The sequence below is a fragment of the Hippichthys cyanospilos genome, chromosome 7, assembly GCF_059441005.1.
Source record: "Hippichthys cyanospilos isolate Australia breed blue-spotted pipefish chromosome 7, RoL_Hcya_1.0, whole genome shotgun sequence".
In the NCBI taxonomy this organism is placed as follows: Eukaryota; Metazoa; Chordata; class Actinopteri; order Syngnathiformes; family Syngnathidae; genus Hippichthys; species Hippichthys cyanospilos.
Window position 1 is genome coordinate 13,302,304 of NC_142375.1, and position 26,917 is coordinate 13,329,220.

Below are 26,917 nucleotides of genomic sequence, written 5' to 3' on the forward strand. Positions count from 1 at the left end.
CGACAGTCTCCTTCCTCCCGAGGAGACTGCTGTGGAATCAATTCGAATAATCTCTTTAGAAATACTGTGGTGCAGTTTTGTACTACACGCAACTAACCCTTAAAAACAACAATATATATATATATATATATATATATATATATATATATATATATATATATATATATATATATATATATATATATATATATATATATATATATATATATATATATATATATATATATATATATATATATATATAACATATAAAAAGCTTTATTTGTAATTAATGAATCTTTGTGTTGTGTGTTTATCAAAACCAAGCGTTTTTCAAAGGGAAGGCTTCATTCAAATTAACTGCAGTTTTAGCTATTATTTTTAGCTCCAGAAAATGAAGCAATTTTTCAAACAATTGACCACAAACGGTCCAGGAAAAGCTTAATTTGATCATCACTAAAATGTGCATACATTATCCTTAACACTGAAGCACGATGAGCTATTGATAGCCCGGTATTCCTTGAAGTTCTCGACTTGACATGCGTGGTGGATGACTCGCATATTGACTCCCTGGTAGCATGGCATGACGTGATCTCAATTTGCATTTTGTGACTCAAACCCACAGAAAAGAGATTTGTACCCACAGGCAGTAATCCACATGAGACATTAGTGCACAGAAAAGAGATTCGTAGTCACAGACTGCAATCCACACCATACATTCATGCACAGATGTGAAGTCATATCTAGTGAAGAGTCATAGTCGTGCAAGTGAGAGTTTTATTCAAAAGATCCTGCACATGCAGGTTTTTGATTCATCATCACAGAAAAAAACAATCTAGAGTCACACTGCTCCTTCATCTAACATCTTTTTTTCCAAATATATATTTGAGCTACAAAAATATAATTTCTTAAAGACACTTTTATTTTTATTTCTAAAAAAGAAATGAAAGAAACATATCTATCTATCTATCTATCTATCTATCTATCTATCTATCTATCTATCTATCTATCTATCTATCTATCTATCTATCTATCTATCTATCTATCTATCTATGATAGAAACTATTGGTTCATTTACATATGCAGATAATCAGGCCTTTAAAGACAAAAGTGTAGTCTGCTGGTGTCCTTTATTTATTCCCAGTTTCTCCTCAGAGCCATTAGCACTCTAGCTTGGTAGTGGTGAGTCATGAGAGTTTTAGGTACATTCCTGTAAGAGGGTGGCTAAGCACTGTAAACTGATGCTCGGAGATGACTGATGCTTGTCTGATTTAAAAAATGCACCTCAGTGACCCATTCAAAAAAAATTTCTAAGAATGTGTTTCCATGTTTATTCATTAGACTAAAACATGTAATAGATAGCAGTGTTCCCTTGTTAGTAATCATAGTTGCTTTAACAGAGTTGAAAAGATTGACAATTATTTTTTTTTTAATAAAAACACTTGAAAAATAGCATATGAAAAATCATACTAGCACTAGTAAGTGAATGTTCACCTTTCTAATAAACTGTTGGCTATGCAAAGTGTTTTAGGAACTGGCACCAAGTGTATCTTCTTCTGCTCAGTCACATTTGATAAAAACAATTTGGCTCAGATGCTTCTTTTCAGATTACAGTCTCATGTACAAGGACTGTCCTCCCTAATTTTGATTGCTTAACTTGTAAATACTGTATGTTGATAATGTCATACTGTATATGTCATGGGAGAGCAAAAACTGACCTCATCTCAACTCCAAAATCTTTGAGAAAATCAAGCAATGAAATTCCTACACGAAAGAGTGGGAATCAACAGCCCTTGGGTCCTGCACACTATAATGGGATCATTTGATCAGGTCCACCAAGCAATTTTGAAAACAAATAGTGGTACAATCCCACAGGAACTGGTATGGAAAGACCAAAAACCTACAATTCACAAATGCCCAGAAGCCATTATAATGAGCATTTTGCTGCTGTTGAGCCGAATCATCTTATCTCCAAAAATGATCGCTTTTTCGGGGCCCCCAAAATTGGCGATGTTGTTCATCCACTGGCTATGCATTGTGAAAGACATCTAGCTGTTTTCAACACTTTAAATTGGTAAATACTTTGCAAAAATACCACCCACGTGTGTGGACTTAACAATTGTATAGATTTCTGAAACAATATGAAAATCACCAAATGACTTAAAAGCCATCAGCACAATGACAGCAATTTGTTCAATTAGAGATGGGAAGATCAATATCTACAAACATATCGCTTTGCAATCTTTTACCTATATATCCACTATCTCTTCTCTGCATATGTCCGAACCTGGCCTCGCTGACTTTATCTCCAAATTCGCTAAAATATGCTGCCCCTGTGATGTATTCATTGGTGACCCTTTCCATCCTGGTCACTCCCAAAGAGAGCCTCAGCATTTCATCTCTGCTAACTAACTCTGCCTTCTGTCTTTTCCTTAGTGGCTTCATCTCCAGGCTGAACAGCTTTGCTGTTTTAGCTGAAACTCTTCTATCACTCATCACACCTGAAACTTTTCCTCATCTGTCCCTGCCTGCCTGCACACCCTTCTGCACCTCTTTTACACACTATCCATTGTTCTGGACTGTTGACCCTAAATACTTAAAATCCTTCACTTTATTGATCTCTTCTCCCTGTATCTTCGCTTGGGCTCCTCTCTTTCACACAATTATACTCCGTCTAGCTGCGGCTAACCTTCATTCCTCTTTTCCACACTCCACCACTCTAACTTTTCCTCCACCTGTTGCCTACTCTCACTACAGATCACAATATCAAAGTCCACGGAGATTCCTGTCTAACCTGGTCTGTCAGTCCGCCCATCACCATAGCAAACAAGGGGGCTCAGAGCTGATCCCTGATGCGTTCCCACCCTAACCTTGAAGTCTTCTGTCATACCTTCATCACATCTCACCACTGTCTTACTGTTCTTGTACATGTCCTGCACTGTTCTAACATACCTATTTGCCACCGCAGGCGTCCTCATACATTACCACAGTTCCTGCCTTGGCACCCTGTCATAAGCTTTCTTCATATCTACAAAGACACAAGGCAACTCCCTCTGACCTTATCTGTTCTTTTTGATCAACATCCTCAAAGCAAATACTGCATCTGTAGTTCTGTTTTTTTGGCATGAAACCAAAAGCTGACAATTGCTCACTTCTGCCCTCAATCTAGCTTCAACTATTCTTTCCCATAACTTCATTGCATGGCTCATCAATTTTATCACTATGTAGTTACTGCAACTGTCCCTTGTTCTTAAAAGTGGGCACCAGTACACGACTCCTCCATTCCTCAGGCATCTTCTCACTAAGATCTCTTTAAACAACCCAGTCCGAAACTGCTACTGCTACCTCTCCAAGACACTTTTACACCTCTACAGGTATATCATCAGGACCGAGTGTCTTTCCACTCTTCATCAACCACTCTTTTTCAATGCCCGTCTCACTTCATTCTTACCGATCTTTGCTACTTCCTGTTTCACCACAGTCACCTCTTCTGCTCTTTGTTGTCTCTCATTTTCCTCATTCATCAACCCTTCAAAGTATGCTTTCCATCTTCCCATAACACTACTGGCATCAATCAGTATGTTTCCATCTCTATCTTTGAGAGACTGCCTGCATGTCTTTCCCAACTCTGTCTCTCTCCCTTGCCAACGTGTACAGTTCAGTATCTCCCTCCTTACCGTCCAGTCTAGAATACAAGCCCTTTTAAGCTCTTTTTCCAAATTACTAGTGTAATTACCTTTGCCACCTCACCATACCTTGTATCTGCATGTACTCGTTTCTACTGTACTCACTTCTCTGGATACACCCCTGGTCATTCAGATCCTGTCTCAACTCCTTTCCAAAGGTCATACAACACTCTTCATTTTTAGCTTCCACCATTGTGTCCTTTTTTCTGTCTTTGTCTTTATCTTCACTATCAGAGTCATCCTACACACCACTATCCTATGCTGCCAGGCTACACTTTCTCCTACCACTACTTTGGAGTCACTGATTTTAAGATTACGTACATCGTTCACACAAGATGTAATCTTCCTCTGTATTCCTACCTCCACTTTTATAGGTTATCATATGTTCATGCCTCTTCTGAAAGAAAGTATTCACTACAGTCATTTTTATCCTTTTTGTCGTCAACCACCGTCACACCCTCGGCGTGCAATTAAATCTATGTTCTTGTTTTCTTTTCGGGTGGGTTCTTATGTTTGAAACTTGAAAAACAACAAAAGTAGCTACTTGTCTGACTCTGCGGGAATATGCCCAGCTTCTTGGATTCTCTCGCAATAAATTTTGCGGGACAATTCTAGATGAGGTGTTTCACCATCTTTGCACTTAAACAAAGGATCTCCAAATTTCATGATGTGCGGCTTGCTGTCACCAAAATAATCAATTGGAAAAGAAAACAAAAACATAGATATAATTTTTACGCACACAAGTAATTTGGAAAAATGTAATAACCTATGAAGCATTTTATACTTATAAGTATTTTAAAACAGGGAGTAACTTTACAATCACCCTGTACATTATTTCGTTTATACATTCAGTTTGTCTTGTGTGTGCTATGTTGATGAAACGAGCAGGAAGCACTCTGATGTGCTGGGGCTTGCTTGAGGAAACGGTAAATGTGCGGCATTTCAAGAGTACTTATCAAAGCACTCAGTGAAGTGCTCAATTTACTTAGTTTTGAACATTTAAAAGGAATCCAGTCCGGCAAGATACAGCAATGATGAAAAAACTGAAAAGGTATGCGCAAAGGGAGAAACTGCTTTTATATTGATGGTCATCAGGGTCACACCATCAGTATGTACAGTTGCTGTAGAGACCATCCAAGGCTGCAGCTTCAAATAGCCATTTTCACAAGTGGCGATAGAAAAGGATGAGTGTGTGTGTGGGCATGTGGTAATGATGACAGGATCCAGATTTGAGAGATGAGAGTCAAATTAGCATTATGAAGCATGCATGACTGACTCATGAGAGCTCCTCTGGTCAGGTAGGTCATCGAACCGCTCAGGTGGGTCATCAACCTGCTCAGATGTCAGCAGAAAAAGGTCACCCGGGTTAAAAAAAAAAAAGGAGTTTGAGAAAGGTAGGTTTTTTGTTCAATCTGACAGGAAATGTGCAGCGTGTTCACAGGAAACTCAAGCAACCAACATGCTGCTCTGCTCTTTCACATCAACAAAAGAGAAGATGCTGGTGATATTTGTCTAAATGGAAACAGAAAGGTGTGTGTGTGTGTATCGGAAGCCAAAGACCTCATACATTATTCACTCCGACATTAAAGATGTAGATGTGGTCAGTGACACAAGAAGGCATGCGTACACAAGCGGATACAATTTAACCATATGTTTCCTGATATCTTAATTCTCCTAATGTCACAATAACCCCCAAAACCTTCTGACTCTCTTAACTGTGAATTTACCTTTACACAATAGATAAAAGATAAAAGATAAAAATCAGGGAGGAAAGTAGGTCGACATCCTGTGTGTATGCATTTTGATGGGAGAGGCATGAAATGTGTCTCAAGGAGTGGATATTTCACAGCTCAGTGGCTCTGTCCCAGTGCACCTGCTCACTGAGAAGGTGAGGGAAGAAGAAATTAGAGCAACAAAGGAGGTGAAGTGAAAGGATTTAAGATATAAAAAAAAGTAGAAAATCTGTCAGAGGAGAATTAGGGGTTGATTACTGTAGCCGAACACTTGCTAGAATTTAAAACTAAATGAGGAAGTTCTGTCATGCAATAATTAGATAATGGACTTTAGAGAAATTTTCTACCTAATACACACTGACTGATTTGAGGAGGCCAAAAAAATAAAGATCATGGAAACTTTTCATTTTGACTGATAGTCTATTGTTCAAATAATTGAGCCATGATCAAAAAGAAACAGGTTTACTAATGAAATTGATCTTCCAATGTTCATTCTGGACAACTTCTGACAGAACAGCACACAATTTCACCAAATTCTCATGAGGATTTTTCCAAAGCGTTGAACATATCCTCCTTTACTGTACGTATATGCTTTTTTTTTTTTTTTTTTTACAACTTTTAGAATGAACTAATTAACTAGCATTGATGGCTACGGAGTGAAATCAAAGACCTATTTTTATTGCCAGGGACATTTCTAGGGTCAAAGAAATTTATCCAGTTTGTACATTTGAACCCAATTTTATTTTCACATTCGTAAAGGTGAAATAAAACAGTTTTTGGTCATGGATTTTCAATCGTAGCACAGCAAATGCTTGTCAGAAGATCAACCTATGAAATGTATTGTCTATATATGCATGTCAGAATTTAAGCTATATTGATTTTTCGTGGCGTATTTGAACGAAGATGTATGAAGCACGTGGGATCAAAAGTGCTATTGAAGTCGGATTTTATTCAGTCTTTTAAGGTAACATTTTGGAAGAGATCTTGCTCTTGTTACATGCTAGTGAGAGTGGATTAACTTTTAACAGTTTTAAGTAACTGTTGCAGTAAGGATTGTGGATGACTCACCAGGACTAAACTTGAGGAGTGCCACCTCTCCGAGGCATTGTTGCGGACTATTCCTGCCTATGGACTGACTGGGACAGATCCAGAGGGGAAATACTTCTCCAGGGCCTTCTAACTGTGGCACGTCATTTCATTAAATGGACTCTCATGCAGCTTTAACCTACAATGTACAGCAGGAGTGTCCACATGTTTTCCCTCTGAGAGCCGCATATGAAAATTAGAGAGGAGTAAGATCACTTTGTTATTATTTTTTTTACTGTACTTTAACTTATTAAATATGGTGGGAATAAGGGGGGGCAGTGTATCTGTGATCCATTGTCTTTGTTGTATTGCATCTTTTGTCTACTTATATTTGTAATGGGGGTATTCAAAAGAAAACCCCGTTATAATTTTAATTTCATTTTCAAAATTATTCCTTGATGTAGTAATGATTTGGTCTGCTCAGCTTGCCTTTAAAAGCCTTTTATGCATTTGTAAACTGTAGTTTTTTTTTTTTCTCCAATATGTAAATTTGCTTCCTTGGTGCAAAAGACAAATCTAAAGGTGCATTTGTTCTTGGACATTGTTTCATGCAGCGAGAGGTAGCAAGGTGACCGTGTTATCTTGCACAGGCAGATGTTTTGAGCATAGCTGTGACTATAAGGTCAGTGTTTCAGCCCCAGGATGCAAAGCTAACAGCAGAGTAATGACTTAGAAGGAAACTGCAAAGAAGCGATAAGGCAGACAGAAAAAAAATGGCCAATCCTGAGACGACTGATTGCATAGCCAGTTGAGTGAGCTTGGGTAAGGAAAAGAAGCCAAAAAGAAAACAGGGGAGGGTGTGACTGGGAAGACAACAGAAGAGAACTGGGGAACTGATGGTGAATGTTTTACCTTCCATTCTCATTTCAAATAGAACTTTCATCTTAACGCTGTCATTTCAATGAGCCCATATGGATGCATGTACGTTTATTATGATGTGACAACGGCATGTTATTTCCTAACAACATAAGTGTGCGTGTGTGTCTGCCACTGCCTTTCCAACTTTTCTTTTCCTTATAAATAAATATATTTCAACTTCTGCAATACATAAACGACTGGCACAGTGAGTGGCAACCAGCTCAATGTCTAAGTCACTTTAATGCCAGCACTTATAATGTATTGTAGAGTAAAGCAAACTCGGAACGTTATTTCTACCGTCCAAACCCAGTCCGGAAACCAAATGTCCATGCAGCTCAACTTTCTGCCAAGGTGTTTGCTCTCCCTCTGGTGGCCATAATTATTCATTACATTGCCCAACTGTACTGAGGTCTTTTTTTTTTTTTAAACCCCCCATCAAATAATCTTGATAATACAATACATTACTCTTGAATGCAAAACCTATTTAGAAATGTGCATTTTCGACTTGTGGTTGTAGTTGTAACTGGATATACATACCTAATACATACCTAATCAAAATGGTTGTGAGGTCGGTCACGTCATTGTTCAGAACTCTAAGTTGATTTTATCATCAAGGTGGTCAAATTATTGAAAGTAGAGAAGCCTTTTAAGTATTTACGGTACCCACGCAGGATTCCGAGTTAATTTAGCATGAGCTAACAGCTGTGAGTGGCACTAAAGTATGTATACACCATATTGCGTCCTTGTAAATTATGGTCAAGATAAGATAAGTATACACAGAAAGACTTATCTGGAATAATGACCACATTCTCATTTACTGAAGATAACACAGATTTAAATGCAAAAAATGTCTCAAACCCTAAAGATTTTTTTGAATCTATGACATACCCAGATGATCTTCGAATAAGTTAAAAAAAAAAAAAACTTTTCTTCTATAAGCAAATGCTACAATACATCAGATTCCAGATGATAAATGATCAACTAATCAAAACAAATTCATTACTACTAACCATAATGTGTTGCATGATTATCCAACCTCTACTCTGGAAATTCACTTAATAAAACAAACACATTTTTAAATTCAGCTAATGGTAACACGCAATCTTTCAGATATTCATTGCTGTGCCAGTTTCAACCTCCATACCTGCACAATCGAAACCCTATTTGCATTCTCCACCCAGCCCACTTGACTTTCTCCTTTCAGAAGCTTTTGTCTAACAAAAAAAGCTATGCAGATGAACCCTCTCTGCAAACATATGCACCTGGATCAACATAGACAAACATTCTTAGTCCTCACGGAAGAGATCTGTCCTGGTCGTTGTGTAGATAGGGTGTCGCAGCCCGGCGAATAATTCATGTGGAGCTCAGGTAACACACCTGATATGTCAAGGGACAGGAGTTGGGAGGGGAGGAGTTGAAAGAGAATAGCATTAAGGTGGGGGTGAAAAGAGAGAGTGGAGCGCACACTAAGAATGTAAGAGGAGAAATCATGAGTGAGAGTGGACGGAAAGATGTTTTCCTATTGCCCTCCTGGCAAATTACTGCATCAGAGAAATCATGGACGATTCAGTATCGAGTCAGCGATCACGTTCGGCAGATGGAACTAGCAGAAGAATGGATCATTTATGTGTTTTAGATGCTCAATGCATTCATATCGTCAGACGCATGGGAGAAGTCTGTGCTAGCATTGAACTTCAGACTTCTTGAAGTACTGAAGCACAGAAGTCATTTCGATTTTCATGCCTTTGATACTCCATCAAAATCCATCAAAGTGTATCGATTTTAACAATGAAAATGTTTTACTTTTCACAACTTTGCAGACACAGTTATAATGAGCTAGGGGTGCTTCATACAGGATGACCAGATGTGCCGTTTTAATCAGGTCAGTCCTGATTTTGAGCCCTGTGTCCCGAGTCCTGAGGGATTTCGCTTGTCCCATTCTTTTGTTCTCATTTTACGTAGGCCACTTCCCAATGTCCCCTTTTCTCCTTTTACTCAGCAAGCCAATTGTTTTGTGGTTTGTGGTTGTCTTTGAATCACTCAGTTGTCATAGTGATACGATAAACCAATTATAAACTGTTTACCTTCACATTCACGTCATACAGTGAACTAGAACTACTTTGCAATTCTGTATCGACAAAACATGGGATATTATGTTAAAATTAAATTAACCTTTCTGGCGCTGTGAGGTACTGTTTATTGTGTCGATTCATTTTCAGTTTTATACAAAGTATTTAAAAAAGTACCTATAACATCCAATAATTGATAGCTAAGCACAAGAAAGCAAGTATTGTGCAGGTACACAATAGGAATATCCAAACTTTAACCCTTTCATGCATGACCCATGATATCCTGAGTTAAAAAAATGTTGCTATGTGTTTTTATGTGTTTTTAGATGTAAAAATAAGAACTGATTTGGTTCTGTTTTGATACACCAAATTTTCAAGGAGTTATGAAAATGTCCACATAGGTGGACAGCATGCATTTGTGGAGTTTAACTAAAATTAAAAAAAACTAAATAAAAAAAACAAAGATCAAGTGATATAACTTTCAATGTTTATTGAATTATGCAAAAACTATAACAACTTTTCAAAAATATTTTGCTCCCTTCAATACACCATTCTGGGGTTTTCGTTTTCACAGAAAAATGAACTACAGTAACTTTGCAACCTTCAGTACTTCAATTTACAAATCTAAACAAACTGCAGTGCTTCAACTGACAACTTCACAAGGTTAGGGCTAGGCCACAGGTGAGGTGCTACAACCCTGCAACAACGCTGCGTGCTTATATACTTCCAGTACTAGATCAGTCCACCATCTTCTGTGAACATTTGTCATGAACCCAGGGCACACAGCCACACTGCAACACAAGCAGCTGTACTATGTTTTTAGTGTGCATGCAGGGTCTTGGTATCTTTGGGCATTGTTTATGTTGTTCAGCTGGGACCAGTGGTTTCCAGGACCAAGCCTGACCTTCCGGGTTACCTTGGATGCAGGTTTGCGCTTCAGCTGGGGAAGTGTCACTTGGTCTCCCCCTTTTGCAGACAGTGCCTGAATTTATCAATAAACGGGCCACAGATGCCTTCAAAGGCAGAAGACCATCCTCCTCCAATCTAGAGAATCTGAGGAGATGCCAGGCATTCACAATGGTTACATCAAGGAAGTGGAAGAACATTCTGATGTGCCAGTGTTTGTTCTTGCGTCTATGTGCATATATTGCCAACATTTGGCCCATCAGGTCAACCCCTCCCACATAATCGTGACATCTTCACCATTGGTGACAACAGAGATAGGTCCTCTTCTTTTCCTCTTCTTTCTTCTTCTTCTTTCTTCTTCTCTTTCTTCTTCTTCTTTGAGTTCTGTTACACTCCTGAGTTTCGTTTGTGCTCCTGAAGCCTGTTGACCCGGCATGTGCCAGTGCCATAGATACCTTGTTCCTTCAAGTAATCACTTTATTGGGGTTTGTATTGCTTGATACACAATTTGCCTTTGAAGACAAAGATGTGGCAAGACGAAGAAACCTCACGTTGTTGTCCTAGTGTACATCTTTACTTTTCGCATGCCGTCACAAAACTGTACAACATTGTCCAAACCATAAAAACCAAAGCCACCTGGTTCAAAGCATCAAAGGTTCATTCCAACATGTCTACTGGGTGAGAGAAATGGTCCTTGTGCCTGCCACTGCTCCCCCCGGAACACCCAGAAAGGCCGAACAAAAACCCCACAGGGTATTCGCCTGTCTGAAACCCTGAGTACACAGTCCGGTCCTGGGCGGTGTATGTGACACCAGGGGTCCAGGTGTGACAGGAGTAAGGGTAAGACTCTCAGCATGAAAACCACGAGTTGGCGTTGCCAAATGGATGTTCTGACCTGAATGCTGGCAGACACGATGGGTTTCTGAGGGACCAGCCTGTGTCTGGGCAAGAACCTGCTGCGGCACCACCACCAGCTGACCCGCTCCGATGTATACCAGGACCATACCTACAGGCATGGTGAATCTGAGGGGCAGCTGGATGAAGCTGGCTTGAGGCCTACTGCTGAGGCCGGACAGACATCAGTGTTGGATGAGGCCGCCTGGCTGGACGATCCCAGTAAACGTCCTGGGACTCTGGAACTGGATTGCACCAGCCGTTCTCACCAGTACCTGTACCAGCCTGTTTCTGGCTTGCTTGAGCCCGAGGGCACTGAGGGACTGGGCGACAGGACCCTTAGCAGGGTGCTGGCCGGAACCAGGTCAGAAGCAGGCTGACCTGGTCCCAGCCTGTGTCATTACCTGATGTATGTGGCTGGTCGAGGGACGCACTAGCCTGTGTCATGTGAATTGTGCCTGTTACTCATAATGAATAATGCACAAAACCTGTATATTGCTATATACAATGCATTTTATAATCTAATAGCATAAAATGTTGATTTATACAAAAGAAAACTACTACAGATAAAGCATTGTCAAGAGTGATATACTGTTTAGCAATTGCATGTAATTGCATGCAGTCCACTTCGGTGGACATCTGAAAAATTGCATTTTCCTCCCAATCTAAAATCAATACTTGGAAATTTTCACAACTATGGTGATTATTAGGTGTTACTTGAAGTAAAAATATTTTTTTTACCTGCAGGAGTCTCCTATTATAGAAGGATTGAGCAGAAATCCCTGAGGTGCCAGGCATGTTTTCATTCTTGACAGCCATCTTGAATGTTGACACTATTATTCTGCAGTTACAATGGTTGACCAAACAAAGCAGTGTTGGGTGGATTCACAGGCGTCCACTTTAGAGGCTTATAAGCAACACTGCCCTCAAAACCAATTCTTATTTTTGAAAATGACGTTTTAATAGCTGTCCACTGTAGTAACCGTCATGCATGAAAGGGTTAAAGAAGAAAAACAAATTCAATGCACTAAACAGCAATGACTAGTCCATGCTATGTGTAAACATTTGTATTTATTTTTTTGACAAATGAATTTATTGTTCTACATTTCATTGCCAATGTTAAATACAGTACTTGAGAATATCACAGCGTTCTTAAATGAGGATACGGGTACCTCTGTGGTTTGGGAAGTTACATAAAACTGTGGGTTTGTGAAGCCGTATGAAAACACTTTGTGATTAGGGCATATGTAAATAAAATTGACGTCAAGCGGTTGTGGATGTATACTGTACAAGAAGGAAAGAAGCACACGCACGCACACAAACGGATGAGTGTTATCTACGAAACATTCATTTGCGTTTAAGTACACACAATAATGGCACCATCCCCCCAAATTGAAAGGCCTTCTCAATGTGTGCGTGTATGTGTACGCTGTAAACAGATGAGCTCCTGAGTGTGTTGTGACTCTCAAGTCACAATGTCAGCGTAAAACAACAATCTCAAGCCTGAAGAGACTACAGTCTTCTGTTCTTCTTCCTGATAAGACTGTTTGCAGTGGTGGTGTTGAGCCCCCACCCTGTTCTCTCTAAATATAAACTGCAAGGTGCTCTAATTAGAATGTACACTGAATGACCATCACATTAGATAGCAATAGCTGCTCAATGTAATGTAATGCGACACAATGGCAAGAAAAACACTAGGAAGTGTAAACTTCTAAATACACACATGCAGTACTGGGGCCATTGCATTGACATTTGTGTATTACCTGAAGTGTTTACAGTGTGCACTTAGCGCTTCGTGTATTTTTAATTATATATCCTAAAAAATATCCTTTTTCATGGAATTAATTTTTCACGGGGTGTTCTGGTACCCATTAAATATGAAAAAAATCATGGGATGACTGTGAGCATACGACTCATTTTTTCTATTTGGAGTAGTTACATGGAAGGAAGGACTTTGTTTTAATTCTTAAAATAAATTTTAGGACATTTTATATCGATTCTGACTCGGAGTAGGAGTAAATGATAATCCCGATTCTTTTGTGAATCAATTCTTTTCACACCTCCAGTAGGACATTTGCAAATTCAACTTTCTTATCGTATACAATTTTTCTGTCCCTTCCCGACTATGATGCACATAATGGTTTGACCCGTCAAAGTGCAAGTTATTCAAATAATTTCAGAGGGCTGCACACATTTGACAGGTGTGCAGTCGTCCTCTCCCGTCCCATCACAAATGCTGACATCATCACCACCAACAGTCACCTGAAACACAAACCGGTAGGCTCGCGCACCTCACTGTTTTCCTTCCTCACACCAACCAAGCACCGCGGGCCTTATTCAGCCACTCCCCGGCTTTGCATCCCTCCCTGGGCCGCTGCAAGTCCCGCCTTCCTCCCTCCGGCACCGGACCCGAGTGGCAGTCGCTTGACAACTCCCACAGGTCGTCGTCCTCCAAAACCCGGCAACCATTTGTCAACATACATGCGCTGTATTCCCGATCATACTTTTCGACCACTTTTGCGCTCCCAAGTGAAACTTCTCCGACAGGGAACAGGACCAGGAGAGGCGTTTTCCTCCACTCCGGAGCAACATTCAAGTCACTAGGTAAGGGCCTTAGCGTAGCGAATTGCCGACAGGTATCGCGCGCCGTCAGGTTCACCCAGCTGAACTTTTTCCCCAATGAGTTTTTTTTTTCCTGTCGAGCACACAGCCACAGTCAGTTAAACGGCATTGCAATTTTAAAAATGAAACGTTGTTGACAGAGCCCTGAGGCGTTTAAGCGTCAGCGCAAACCCTCCTGAGACACAGGTGTAACCAAGAGCCCGCGTTGCGTTCAACGCCACTCATGTACAAGGGTACACATGATGCGTGAAATGCCACAAGAGTAATACTTGTCCTATTACCGAATATCGTTATTCGTTTTTTTAAGTTCTATTGCACGAATGGGTTATATCATTGTTCCCAATCGACTGTAATTGTTTTAAATGTTCCAGGAAGTTAGTCAAGTCATGTTTTTCCAGTTGTCAGCGTCAATACAGTTTGAATTTGACTTTACATATTCAAAATTTACTCATACGGTAATTGTTGAAAAAGTTAACTACTTTACATATAGAATATTTTTATTTGGCCATAATTCTGAGATGGAAAATTCAGAATAAAATGTCTCTAAGCCCATGGAACCACCTGCATTGACTGCATGGTCATTCATTGAAAGCACAAAATTGCTTAGATCACTCTGATTACTCGTGTGTGTACACATAGTGATCTGAGGCTGGGCGATATGTCCAAAATGTAAAATCTCGATTTTCCTCTGTCATTCTGGACAATAGCAATGTAATTGATTTTAAGTTAATATACCCAACAAACATTTATTTTAAGGAAAATATTCAGACAACATTAATGTGTACTAATTTTAATCTGTTTGACCAAAATGTATTCATATATTGTGCAAGAAAAAAATGCATAAATTGGTTAAATGTAACAATAAAGTAGTTAGTAACTAAACTTGTCTTGTACACCAGATTGCAGCCCGCCATTTTTCCAAAATTTCACTTTCAAGATCAAGCAAACTTTCAACTCTTCTACTTTTTAAATGACAAATTGGTTAGATTAATTTGAATTATTGACTAGACCTATGATCAATTATATTGTATCAGAATTGTTACTTAACCCATTTAAGCCCGAAATTTTCCTGGACATGAAAAAAAAATCATATGCCATTGGTAACCCTTTGAAATTACCAAGAACTTAAAAAAATAAAATAAAGTAAAAAAGTAACAAAATAATTAGCAACAATATAATTACTCATTGTGCAAACACACCAAACCAATTTGAGTAAGTGCAAATGCTTATATCATCTTAAAGATCATGTGTACAAAAACGATGTTTGTTCTATGCTTATTTTAGCATATTTTACTAACCTACTTCTGGGGAGCTTTGAGGCTGTCATCTTTCTCTCCAAGTGCAACCACAAAGTAAACAGCTCTGGTCATGTGACAATCTTCTCTAAACATTTGACATTGCACACATTTCATCTTCACATTGTAGTATTTCAGTACTTCACATACAATGATTGAAAAATCATTTATACAGCCTCATTAATAGAGTTTTCTTCACAGTCACTTTTGTGACCGATGTTTTGAAATGGGCTGTCTACTTTGACTCTGAGCTGTGTTTTTGGTGATGAATGTGGAGTCACCTACGATAAAGAGAGGTATGCATATTTGGCCACGAATGAACAATATCTCTCTCAATCAGACAATACTGAAGTTTTCTCTCCTAGATTGAACTTTATTCTGTTTTTGTTCCTGCCAGGTGCAGTTGTACTGCTTTATTGTCAGCTGACTTCTGCTTCGTTAATGCGGTTGGCATTTACTAATGAAGCAAGACAAGCTGTCCGACCAGTTCATGCGGATGTTGATGCTTTGAGAGATAGTATAAGAACTTGTATAGTCATGAATGGATGTATAAAATGAAACAAAATTCCACGGTCGTATTTAGGGATTAGGTTGTTGCTAACTACTGTACACGTATACTGTCATCAATTTAGGATGTGATTGGATGAATGCTGAAAGAGATAGTGTGCATGTTGCTTCTATAAACAAGTTTGCATTTGACTCAGCAAAAAAAAAAAAAAAAACAGAAAAAAACAGCGAGCGTTTCTTATCAGTTTCATTTTGTGATATGCTGAAATTTCTATGGCTTCTCAGGCCTCTAGACAAAGCTCATTGAGACAATCAAAATATGCAGTACAGCATACAAGCTGCAGATGCTGTTGTTCTGTTTCAAAGAAATATTAGTTGAATTTTATTAAAGTGTACAGGTAATTTCGCAATTGTAACAGAGCGTTATTTTGTCAATAGCTTTATGTTGCTGGTTCCACTTCCTAGGATATATTTCAGGGATATCAAAAACTGGTTGAACTTGAACAACAATGTTGTATGCCTCCAAGCCTTTCACTTGTTTTTATTTATTTATTTATTGTATTTTTTTATCTTACTATTAGAAAATTCAAAACTCATGCATCTCCACAACTGTAAAACATGCACTAATAAAGTATTCTACTTTGAGGTGAACGTTTAAAATAACATCGCCCACAGAAGCATTTTTGAAAGTTATGTTGGCCACATTTAGAAACCTTCACTTCAGTTAATCCAAATGTCTTTAGACGAATACCATCGGAAATCAACATTTTATTTCCTAGCAAAATATTGGTATTGTTTTCTGGGCGCAACATTTCCACATAAAAATAGTCATACACAAACACTGTAGGAACACAATACTCTGTAATAAAACAATATTCAAAGTCCTTCTGAATCCAAAAATGTTTATATAAATATATTTAGTCCTAAAAAAAATTCTAACCTGGTTAAAATGTCTCTTGTTAGGAGAATAAATTATTTTTAGTCAGATATTTAGATATTTTCAAAGGCTTTAATAATATGTAATAACATATACTTAAATATTATGTAATATAGTGTTTATTGCATATTATTTACTCAATACTAATTGAGTACTTTGAAATACCAGTCAAAAGTTTGGAAACAGCCTCTGGTTCTGTATTTCTCAATTATTTCTTTTACATTAATACTTGAAGAATTATTGATGAAACTATTTCATTAACCAAAAATGTTAATCAAAGCACAATGCTCTATAATTTGACTCATCTTCAGCCCAAATAACAGCTTTGTAAATTTTGGTATTTTCTCTGGTCATCTTTACAACATGGATGATGTATTTTGGCGTGGAATTACATTCATATCAAAACTGTGCATTGTCAAGATTTAAAATTTTAGAGCTATCAATGATGACAATTTCCTGTCTCTATAAACGTCCTTTGAAGGAGAAAGAAAATATGCGTATTGTCGTAGGCCATGAGGTGATAATACTTGAGAATCATTCTTTGTGCTTCTGCCTGTGAACAGAGCAGCTGTTTCTTTTTTTTTTGAGAATGACGATGGCGCTGCCCACGGCATGTCAGTGATGGCTGCGCAGTGGGTGAACAGTTGAATGAATGAAATCTGTGAAATAAATGCAGTGGTTAAAAAGGGTAACACATGCTCTAGTCATGTGAACTTGCTATCGATCCACCATGGAATTTAGCGAACAATCGTTTCACTTAAGTTCTGCATGATTGACACTAGTAGACATGCACGCTAATATTAAATGTGTAATGTAAGTATGATAATGATGAGTTTTGTGTGTCTTTATCATTTTAGTCATGCTCCTGCCCCCATCTCTACTCTTCCTCCTTGGCCTCCTTACGTGGCATCCCAGTGCATCATGGGCTGCAAAAATCATTGTGGTCCCGCCCCCACTGTTTGAATCACATATGTACATCTTCAAGACGTTGGCCACCGCTCTACACCAGGAGGGCCATGAAGTCTATTTCCTTGTCTCAGAGGGACGTGACGTACTCCCTTCACCTCACTATAAACTACAGCGCTACCCGGGCATTTTCAACAGCAGCACAGCTGAGAGCTTCCTGCAGTCCAAAGTTGGCAACATCTTTTCTGGCCGCCTTACATTTCTGGAGCTTTTTGACATTCTTGAACACTACAGTCAAAATTGTAATGCTATAGTAGGCAACACAGAGGTCATGGCCCGCCTCAAGCAGCTCAAATTTGACCTGTTGCTGGTGGACCCCAATGAAATGTGCGGCTTTGTAATTGGGCATTTTCTAGGCTTGAAATATGCCGTGGTCAGCACGGGTTTGTGGTACCCTACGGAGGTGGGAGCCCCGACCCCACTCTCGTACGTGCCTGTTTTCAACTCACTTCTCACCGACCGCATGTCACTGTTCCAAAGGATCTCCAACACGGCTGTCTACCTCTTAGAGAACTTTGGAGTCCATTTTATTATGATCCCAAAGTACGACCGTATCATGAGGAAACACGGAATAAAGCCGCAAGTGGCGATGACTGAGTTGGTGCGAGGCAGCCAGATGTGGATGCTGTGTACTGACTTGGCCCTGGAGTTCCCCAGGCCCACACTACCACATGTGGTGTACATCGGCGGCATCCTCACCAGACCGGCAAACCCGCTCCCGCAGGTGAGTTTTGTGAGGTTCACGAAGGACAGGTGGTCCATAACATCGCCAGACATTGGCATCAACATTTTTACACCGAGGGCTTTAACCTACCGTGCATTTTACATTAAACGTACCTAGACAGCCGCTTATTTGTTGCCGTTACCCTGCCATTGTGCTTTTTTTTAGATTTGTGCCACAATTACAAGCATAAAAAAGGACATTTTTCACAAAAAACATTTGTTTTGAGGGCAGACAAGTCACTGTGGTTATCTGCCGGGTAGAAAAAGAAGTGTGTACATGCACACTCATTTGTGGATCCAGTGACCAGATTGACAATCACAAACCAGTGCACCGCAATTTTGCTAAATTAAATGGTCCAAAACTCTGTTTTTAATACTTTCAATACTCACCAGGAACTATTTATAACAAATTTAGACAATCTTGGAACAGACCTTAGCTAATGCTAAATACTATCTCGTGCTAAACAAGTGAGTGCACTCACTATTATTCAACAGTTTTTGGCTGGTCCTGGTCTTGAGCCAATGGAGAAAAAATTGTAGATCTACATGCGCAATTTAAGTTGGCAAGCCACTGTTCTGGTTTTTAAATAAAAGGCTTTCACATACAGTACTTCCAGTAATGTGCTCACGGACTAGTCAGTGCTTTTTGCTGCCATTGAACAAGAATTTCTATAGATCTTTGATATGTTTATATAAGCGGTCATTGAACACACTTCCAGTTGACCGTGAGTACACTATTCACGTTCTTTTCCTTATCCACAAACCTATCAATCTTTAAAAGCAAACACTTATTTTGCTAACGTAAAAGCTTATTCATCAAACTGAAAATCGATTGACACAAAGTACCTTGTGGTCCCACATTGGAAATGCGCCGCCAGAAGCATCTGGATTCTGTTTGGTGCATCTCTCGTGATTTTTAGAAATGGAAGCAGGATATACTTCTAATTCTGCTATGCCACCATCGTGAATATGAAAGTACACAGGAGTCAATTCAACTGTTATAGTGAATTCCTAAACAATGTAATGGCCCAAACAATTGACTTGCTGACTGAATTGGAGGGGGGCAGGTCATGCGTAAAAGTGGCAAAAAACGATGGAGATTCGGGACATAAACTGGGATTCAACATATGCCAACATTCTCATTACTCTGTCCTTGGCTGCAGCAGTCAAGCTAACCTGTTTCTTTTTGATGATAAATTCTCCTTACTGTGAACAAGGCTATAAAATTTCCAAATGTTATTTTTGTCACTGAGAATTTTTATTACTACTGGCAATGTCCCCACTTAACATGTACAGAAAGCAGCCGGAGGATGTTGTTGGTTTGAATGGACATAGTAAATACTTCCTTGACAGGAAAGAGAATCACTGAAGGGGATGGGGGTGACTTAGTCCATCGTTTGGGCAAAGACGGCGCGGGTCATTGGTATCTTCTGCGTGGACGTTTTGGAATGCCTCTCGAGCCAACAGGGAGCATTGTGCTCTAGTGTGTGCGGGAGTTTGAATGTAAGCGCAGGGAGAAGGAGGCCATTGTTCTTGGCAGAAGCCAGGGGACACTGAGACTTTTTATGGGGTCACTGTGGCTTCCTTGTAGGGACAGGCGGGCTGCATGCCTGGGACACAGAGCACAGTGTGCTGCTGCAGTTGCTCCGTGCCAGGTCCGGTTTTGCTGCCACAGCTGGACCATTTACCTCCGTCTGTTGGATGTGGAAGACTCAAACATGTCTCCTTACTTCACCAGTGTCACCTCACCCATATGACATACACTACTGAAAATGACAAACATCAAACACATATTATTAGCAGTATTATCTTAGCCGATTGCTGTATCCTAGTTTTTGATACCACAGTTTTATAATCAGTCTCCATTGTGCTGCAAAAGCATTGTTATTGTTTGCTGAATCATCTTGCGCTGATATGGTAACTGTGGCATGTATTTTGCCGTTTTCCTTGGTACCGTTTTGATGTTGAAACCGTAAAATATTTTGCAGCATAATGGGTACTGCTGTGATAGTTTCAGTGTTTTAGCATACTGTCGTTAAACATTGTCTTGTCAAAATTATTGCAGAATGTATTCAATGTTGACACATGAACCATTTATAATTTGTTCTTATTCGATTGAACTTTTTAACCACATGAAAGGCCAAGAGCTGTCTTAATCTACCTAGCTAAATATCGGCACTTTACAAAAAGGCAACACGCCTCCAATTTCTGTTACTGCGTTATGTCCATTTTAGAATAGTGTTATCTTTTGAACGTTTAATTCCATTTTCTGTCCTTTTTGTGTGTTATGCTGGACTGTCACATTGAATCTTTTAAATGTTGATTATCCTATCGATTATTCCATTAAATAAAGTTATACATCAAGTAAATCAAATAAATCATGTAATCAACCGCCCTCACAAAAAGAAAACATTGACATTCATTTTACTTATATTTTATAATCCACTAAGGTTGTGAGTTGAAGTGAGTTGTTACAACTACTCATTCTTTGTTTGCCATTGTGAGTGTGTCAAGCTACTCATTATTTACATTATATCAACATTTGCTTATGTTAATGCTAAGCAATTGCAATTAGAATTTGCAGGCTTGCGATTAAAATTTTAAGTCAACAAACGCTAACTAGCATTTAGTTGACACATACTTATCATTATTAATACATTAAACATGTAATAGTTTCTTTATAGTCACTTTTAGACAATCCTTCATCAAAAGCACTTGCAAACGGAGCTGCCTTTAAGCTACTATGAGGTCAATAACTTTATTAGCTGAAAACAGCTGAAATGTCATTAAAATAGTATAACAAACTCCTACAGTGAAATGGTTGAGATGAAATTGGCAGATTAGGTCATTAAATAGCGACAACAACCAGTAGCCGACATCTTACAATCACAGCAATTTATACCTGAAAAGTACCCGTTAAGATTTATTGTAATGACTTATTTCCCCACCATATCAGCAATCACTTGAAAAACATTTTTGACTCACTTTTACGACATCAAGCCTCATTAAAACATGCATGCAAGATAATACCTCTGTGTAATCTTTATTGCTGTTGACTCTACCACTCTATAAAGCAATAAATGTCAACTACAAACTTGTATAAAGTGAATGGTTCTGCGGGATTGTCTGTTTGGACTAAATCACTCATTGTTTTTCTCCAAATTGAAACTATGAATGAAAATAATTGTGGACAAATGTATTTTCCTTTCCAACTTTTTACATGTTCCCACAGGACTTTGAGGAATGGGTTATTGAGACAGCAGAGAACGGCTTTGTTGTGGTGTCTTTTGGCGCTGGGGTGAAGTTCCTTTCCCACGACATCGCACATAAATTGGCAGGAGCCCTCGCCAGGCTACCCCAGCGAGTTATTTGGAGGTAAAGTACCTCTTCATCCCTATTACTCGTCTTTATCCTTACTCGTCTATCACAGATATCACTGTGAAAGAGGTGAACAATTTGCACTTCAATGTCCTGACATTTCCCCATCTTGGTTCAAGATCATGGTGCTGTGGTCAGACAGTACTGATTCTGACTGGGACACCACAACCTGGCTCCTGATGACCACACAATGGCACCACTCAAAAAGCTTAATTTTAACCACTCAGACAAACTTCATGAGGACGAGAGCTTTAGAAAACGAATGAACCAAAACTAGCTTCTCTTCATGTACATGTATTATTGTGATTCCAGACTTAAAAGATGGAGTTAACCAATTTATCACACTAAGTGATAGGGGGGAAAGGGCTGGAAAATTCACTTAGTTAATCATCGCCTAAAGTAAACCCTTTGCATAGCTGGTGTTTTTGTAAATTAAACTGTCTGATGTTCTTTTCTTTGCTTTCTTCGAGAATCAAGAAAATGAACGTGATAAGTCAGGCATGGATGTATGCTCTGCAAATGAATCAGTAACACAAGGGTTCACCGTGAACTTTGGGTAATGTTTGTGCTTGGTCAGTGAGCAGAGAAAGGTGGAACTGTAATTCAATTTCATGTAATCATTTACCCATCCATCACACTGACCCATAGACAAAACAAATATCAGATACAATTCAGATGTTTTGGTTATTTTTGTCATCTTATTTGTTCTTTGAGAGTATAACATGCTATATAATCACTGTTTCCTAAGTCAACCATCGCTTTGGGGAAACAAAATATATATTTAGTTTAAATTAGTTTCATTTTTTGTCGCAAATAGACATATTACATGTAGCATCATAATACATTTCAATGAAATGTAGCTCTTCTGCATTCAAGCGTTTGTGTGAAATGTTATTGTGTGTTGGCCTTTAATGTGTATGATATAAACTGTCATGATCCGGATGTGATTTTCTAGTAGGAGATAACTGGAAGAAAAAAATGGGGCTGAGGAGATGCGTTGGGATCAAGCCAAACGAATCGCGTCATTGATAATTGGCCTGAATGAATGTAGGCATTGATTGTAAGCACAGTAACTTAGTGTTTTGTTGCAGAAAGTGAGATAAAAGATTTTGAGGAAAGAATGTACATGCATTGGCTGCTGCTCTTGCTGCTTGAAAAAAAAGCTGATGTAATTTTCCCTTCTCTTTTTCATAAAATGATAGATGCCAGTTTCACACAATTGAATGATGTGCAAATACAAGTTCAAGTTGAATACATTCAAAGAAGGTAAAATGTCATTGTTTTAGTGTTTTGCTAATGTAACACACTTTTTTAAGCAGATTTTCTGGTGTCCCGCCCAGTAACATTGGCAACAACACTAAGCTTGTTGACTGGATGCCTCAGAATGATTTATTAGGTGAGTGTCTATTTTTACATATATATTTTATTCAATTGACATGAGCCTTTTTTTTTTTTTTTTTTTGCAAATCCTTTCTCCCCTGGCTATTTACAGCTATGTGACTATCTCAGGGACTCGGAATGTGCAGTATTCAGTGACTGTTTGAATTTGCTATGAGTAGTTCTGTTTGGTTTCACCAGCAAACAGTATGCACATGAGTATATACTTTGTAAAACCACATCCTATTTACAAAAAGAAGCGGACATTTTTACCATGTTTCAGGTGCATGCTTTTAGTATTGGTTAATGGTTACCTTACGCATACACTGTTACTTTATTTTGATGTAACAATTGTACCGGATTCTGATGTCCACGCCTATTTGCATTGGCGCTATTGAATCAATTTTGTCAGTTTGTTTGCACATTTGAAAATAAATAATCACAGAGCATGCCTCTTATTGTTAAGGCCACCCCAACATAAGGGCTTTCCTGAGTCACGGTGGACTGAACAGTATCTTTGAGGCCATGTACCATGGGGTGCCAGTGGTGGGTGTGCCCCTGTTTGGAGACCACTACGACACAATGACCCGTGTGACCGCCAAAGGTATGGGCATTATGTTGCACTGGAAAAGCATGAGCGAAGACGACCTTTACAATGCCCTGGTCACTGTCATAAATGACACAAGGTGAGATTCCCTTTATACTGTCATGTATTTTACATATTTTTATGTTTTTTGTGGTAATGCCCATTGTGCCTTTTTTTTTGTCATCTATGTAGTTCTTAAAAAAATACTTTTACCAAAAACATAAATAGGCACTTAAAGCAACAGTTGACCTACTTTCTAGACTTTTTCACTTTTTTAAAATTTTCAGAAAATGTCAAAATATAGTATTACATGCAAAGGCTTAGTAGTGAAGGAATTCGATCAGTTTTTATTGACTCAGAATAATGTCAACAGACCACTGTTGATAACAAGGTAAAATGCTCTCCTGACATCATCATCATCATGTGCCCATATGGCCAATGAGTTGCCTACAGGTGGGGGATCAGAAATGCTAAATTTGACCTGTAGCCATATTAGGAGCACTTCTTTAACCCCACCTGAGTGCCTAAATACATAACATCACCAAATGCGATGATAAACTAGTTGATACCCTCCCACCAACACCAACAACAACAACAAACATTTCTAGGATATGCATGGACCCCCATAATGTTAAAGAAATGCTTTGTACAATCATACAGTCTACTTTTAAAGGGTTAATATATCATAAAAGTACCACACCAATGCAATGTTTGTGTGTACATACAGGCACAGAATACATCGAAATAACAAATTGCAGGTCCGCACTATAGACATACCTAAGATGAGGGCCTCCAAATATGGTCCAACATTTAATGTGCAATTTTTGAATCCAAAAAGTGTGCGTGGCACAAATTTGTAACCTAATTCAAAAACCGTCTGAGCATGGGGACTCAAACATGGAATTATTTATGGAGTCATCAATATTATTTGTCATCATAACACACTAAAAGAATCAAAGAATCAGGCAAACTGAAAATGTATTACGGGGGGGTTACTTCACATTGATTGGCCCAGTGACTCTGCAAACACAGATGCATTTACATTTAGAGTACAACTTTCCCCAAGGTAAAAAAATTCCGATGGCAGATGGCTTTACTGCTTGGATTGTTTGTGCTATCGTGATTATCTTTGGGATCATAGGCACGTACGGTACCGCAATAAAAAGTTAACTCTTTGCAGGTATCGACAACGGGCAGCCATTCTCTCGACCATCCACAAAGACCAGCCAGACCACCCGGTGACAAGAGCCGTCTATTGGATCAACTACACCCTCCGTCACAATGGCACAGACCACCTGCGCTCTGCTGTGTACGACATATCCCTCTACCAGTACTTTTTACTGGATGTGATTTTCGTCGTTGTGTCAGCCTTGGTTATATCTGGCTTTGCCTTGCGACGCTTGGGGAGATTACTTAGGGCAAAGTGTGTTGACGAGAGCCAAATAAGTGGTGCTTCCAAGGAGGAGGGAACCAGTGTGAACGGACACTGCCACAGCTTGTCCAACGGTAAACACAAAGGCAACGGCGCCTTAAAGGTTGAGAAGAAGGTAAATTAACGACCAAGCGGGATGAGGAGGCAGTTGCTCACTTTGGGTTGTGTTTTGACAAAAGCACGGGGAAAAGACTGTTGTTAGGTTCGCAACAAGAGGCAACTGTCACTCGCCATGATGCTCACAAGGAATACGCAGCGTGTATGTGTGTGTATGTGTAAAAGTGTGTCCACTGAGGAGCATTTAAAGTCGAATACAGCAACTGCTGCAGCATACCACCAAATTGGAACACTGAGGATGAAATGCTTCTCTGGCACATCTTTCTGACCTTTAAGAGTGGACTGACCATGGTGATGTCACTAACCTCACGTGAACTTTTAAACTACTTGGAATATTTAGTTGATCACTGCAAAACTCCTCCGCGGCTTGAGGGCACATCTATTTATTACTGTAAAAAAAGTTTTAGTGATGGATGTTTTAGTTTATTTTAATTTATTTAATGGACTTATTTCACAGTGTGATAGCATGTGGATATACAGTCACTTCATTATCCACAATATTATGAAAAGCTTTACAGAGATATGGTTACATTTTCAATTAGTCCCCACATGCATTCGTCCTCTGTCTTACATAAATTTAAATCTGTTTGATAATTCCCCCTTTTGTTAGGATGTGGATTGATTTCTGCTAGCCACATTCTTCTTGCAGCCGGAATAATTAAGATTAATCATGTATGTTGATGTATGGACGTACCTGTGGACTTGATGTAAGGTGTGGACAGAATGTTTATCCTGAAAATACTTTTTTCTTTTGAAAAAACATTTGGCTTTTGTCATTCCACACAGAGACTATCCTGTAGAGGAGATTATTCTTTTCTTGAGTAGCTGTTTTATGTCAATCTTCTCCATGGGGTTTTGATATATTCCAGGCAAGCACAGTAATGTTTGCGGCTGCTGTAAATTTTATATGCAGATGCAGGACAAATATTTGGTGAAACATAAGCATGATATAATAACTTGATCATTTAAAATTCTGTAAGTCAAACTGGAGTGGAATTGAACTTTGTTGTCTGGAATTGAGGCAAAATACAAAAGACAGAGAGCAAAGTCTGCAGAAAAACATGACGTGATGAGGTCAAGCTATTGGAAGCTACATCCTGTGGGGTACATCTTTGGGTGGCATTATTTTAGCTGATTGCGACACTGGCCTTGAGATGTCAATTCAAAGAATTAAAAGAAAGTCTCCACAGTAGGGTGTCGACATGACATGGTACATAGTAATAATATAGAGTGAGTATCCTCACAGTGCGTCACTGGATATTTCACAATCGGTATATATATATATATATATATATATATATATATATATATATATATATATATATATATATATATATATATATATATATATATATATATATATATATATATATATATATATATATATATATATATATATATATATATATATATATATACACACACACACACACACACACAGTATAAACATACAACCAACACACAATATTTATAAATTGACATCTGACATCTGGTGGCAATTCAAGAAATTAAAAACTGGTTGTATATACAGTTATACCATTTATATACCATTTCTGAATTTCTTGAATTGCCGCCAGATGTCAAATTTACAAATAATTAAAAAAAGAGCGCGTTCACTACGCCAAGTCAAGAATTGGACATATTACAAGAAGAGGAGCAAAGTATATGATGCATATAATAAGATAATTTTTCATCAACGTGATTGACAATTTGCCTGTGCAAGCTGCTGTAGTGACATTTTCTGTATTTCCATGCAGGCCCGAGTT

General features: G+C 38.7%; 1 protein-coding gene across 1 annotated transcript; it reads left to right on the plus strand.

Annotated features, from left to right (window-relative positions):
* The first annotated feature begins 13,550 nt into the window (after positions 1–13,550).
* Positions 13,551–26,457, plus strand: ugt8 (UDP glycosyltransferase 8). Its single transcript, XM_088418453.1, has 6 exons — positions 13,551–13,815; positions 17,430–18,262; positions 21,494–21,636; positions 22,959–23,035; positions 23,483–23,702; positions 24,783–26,457. Exons 2-6 carry the CDS (start codon positions 17,432–17,434, stop codon positions 25,156–25,158), a joined length of 1,647 nt encoding a protein of 548 aa, XP_088274579.1. The 5' UTR covers positions 13,551–13,815; positions 17,430–17,431; the 3' UTR covers positions 25,159–26,457.
* Positions 26,458–26,917: the final 460 nt, after the last annotated feature.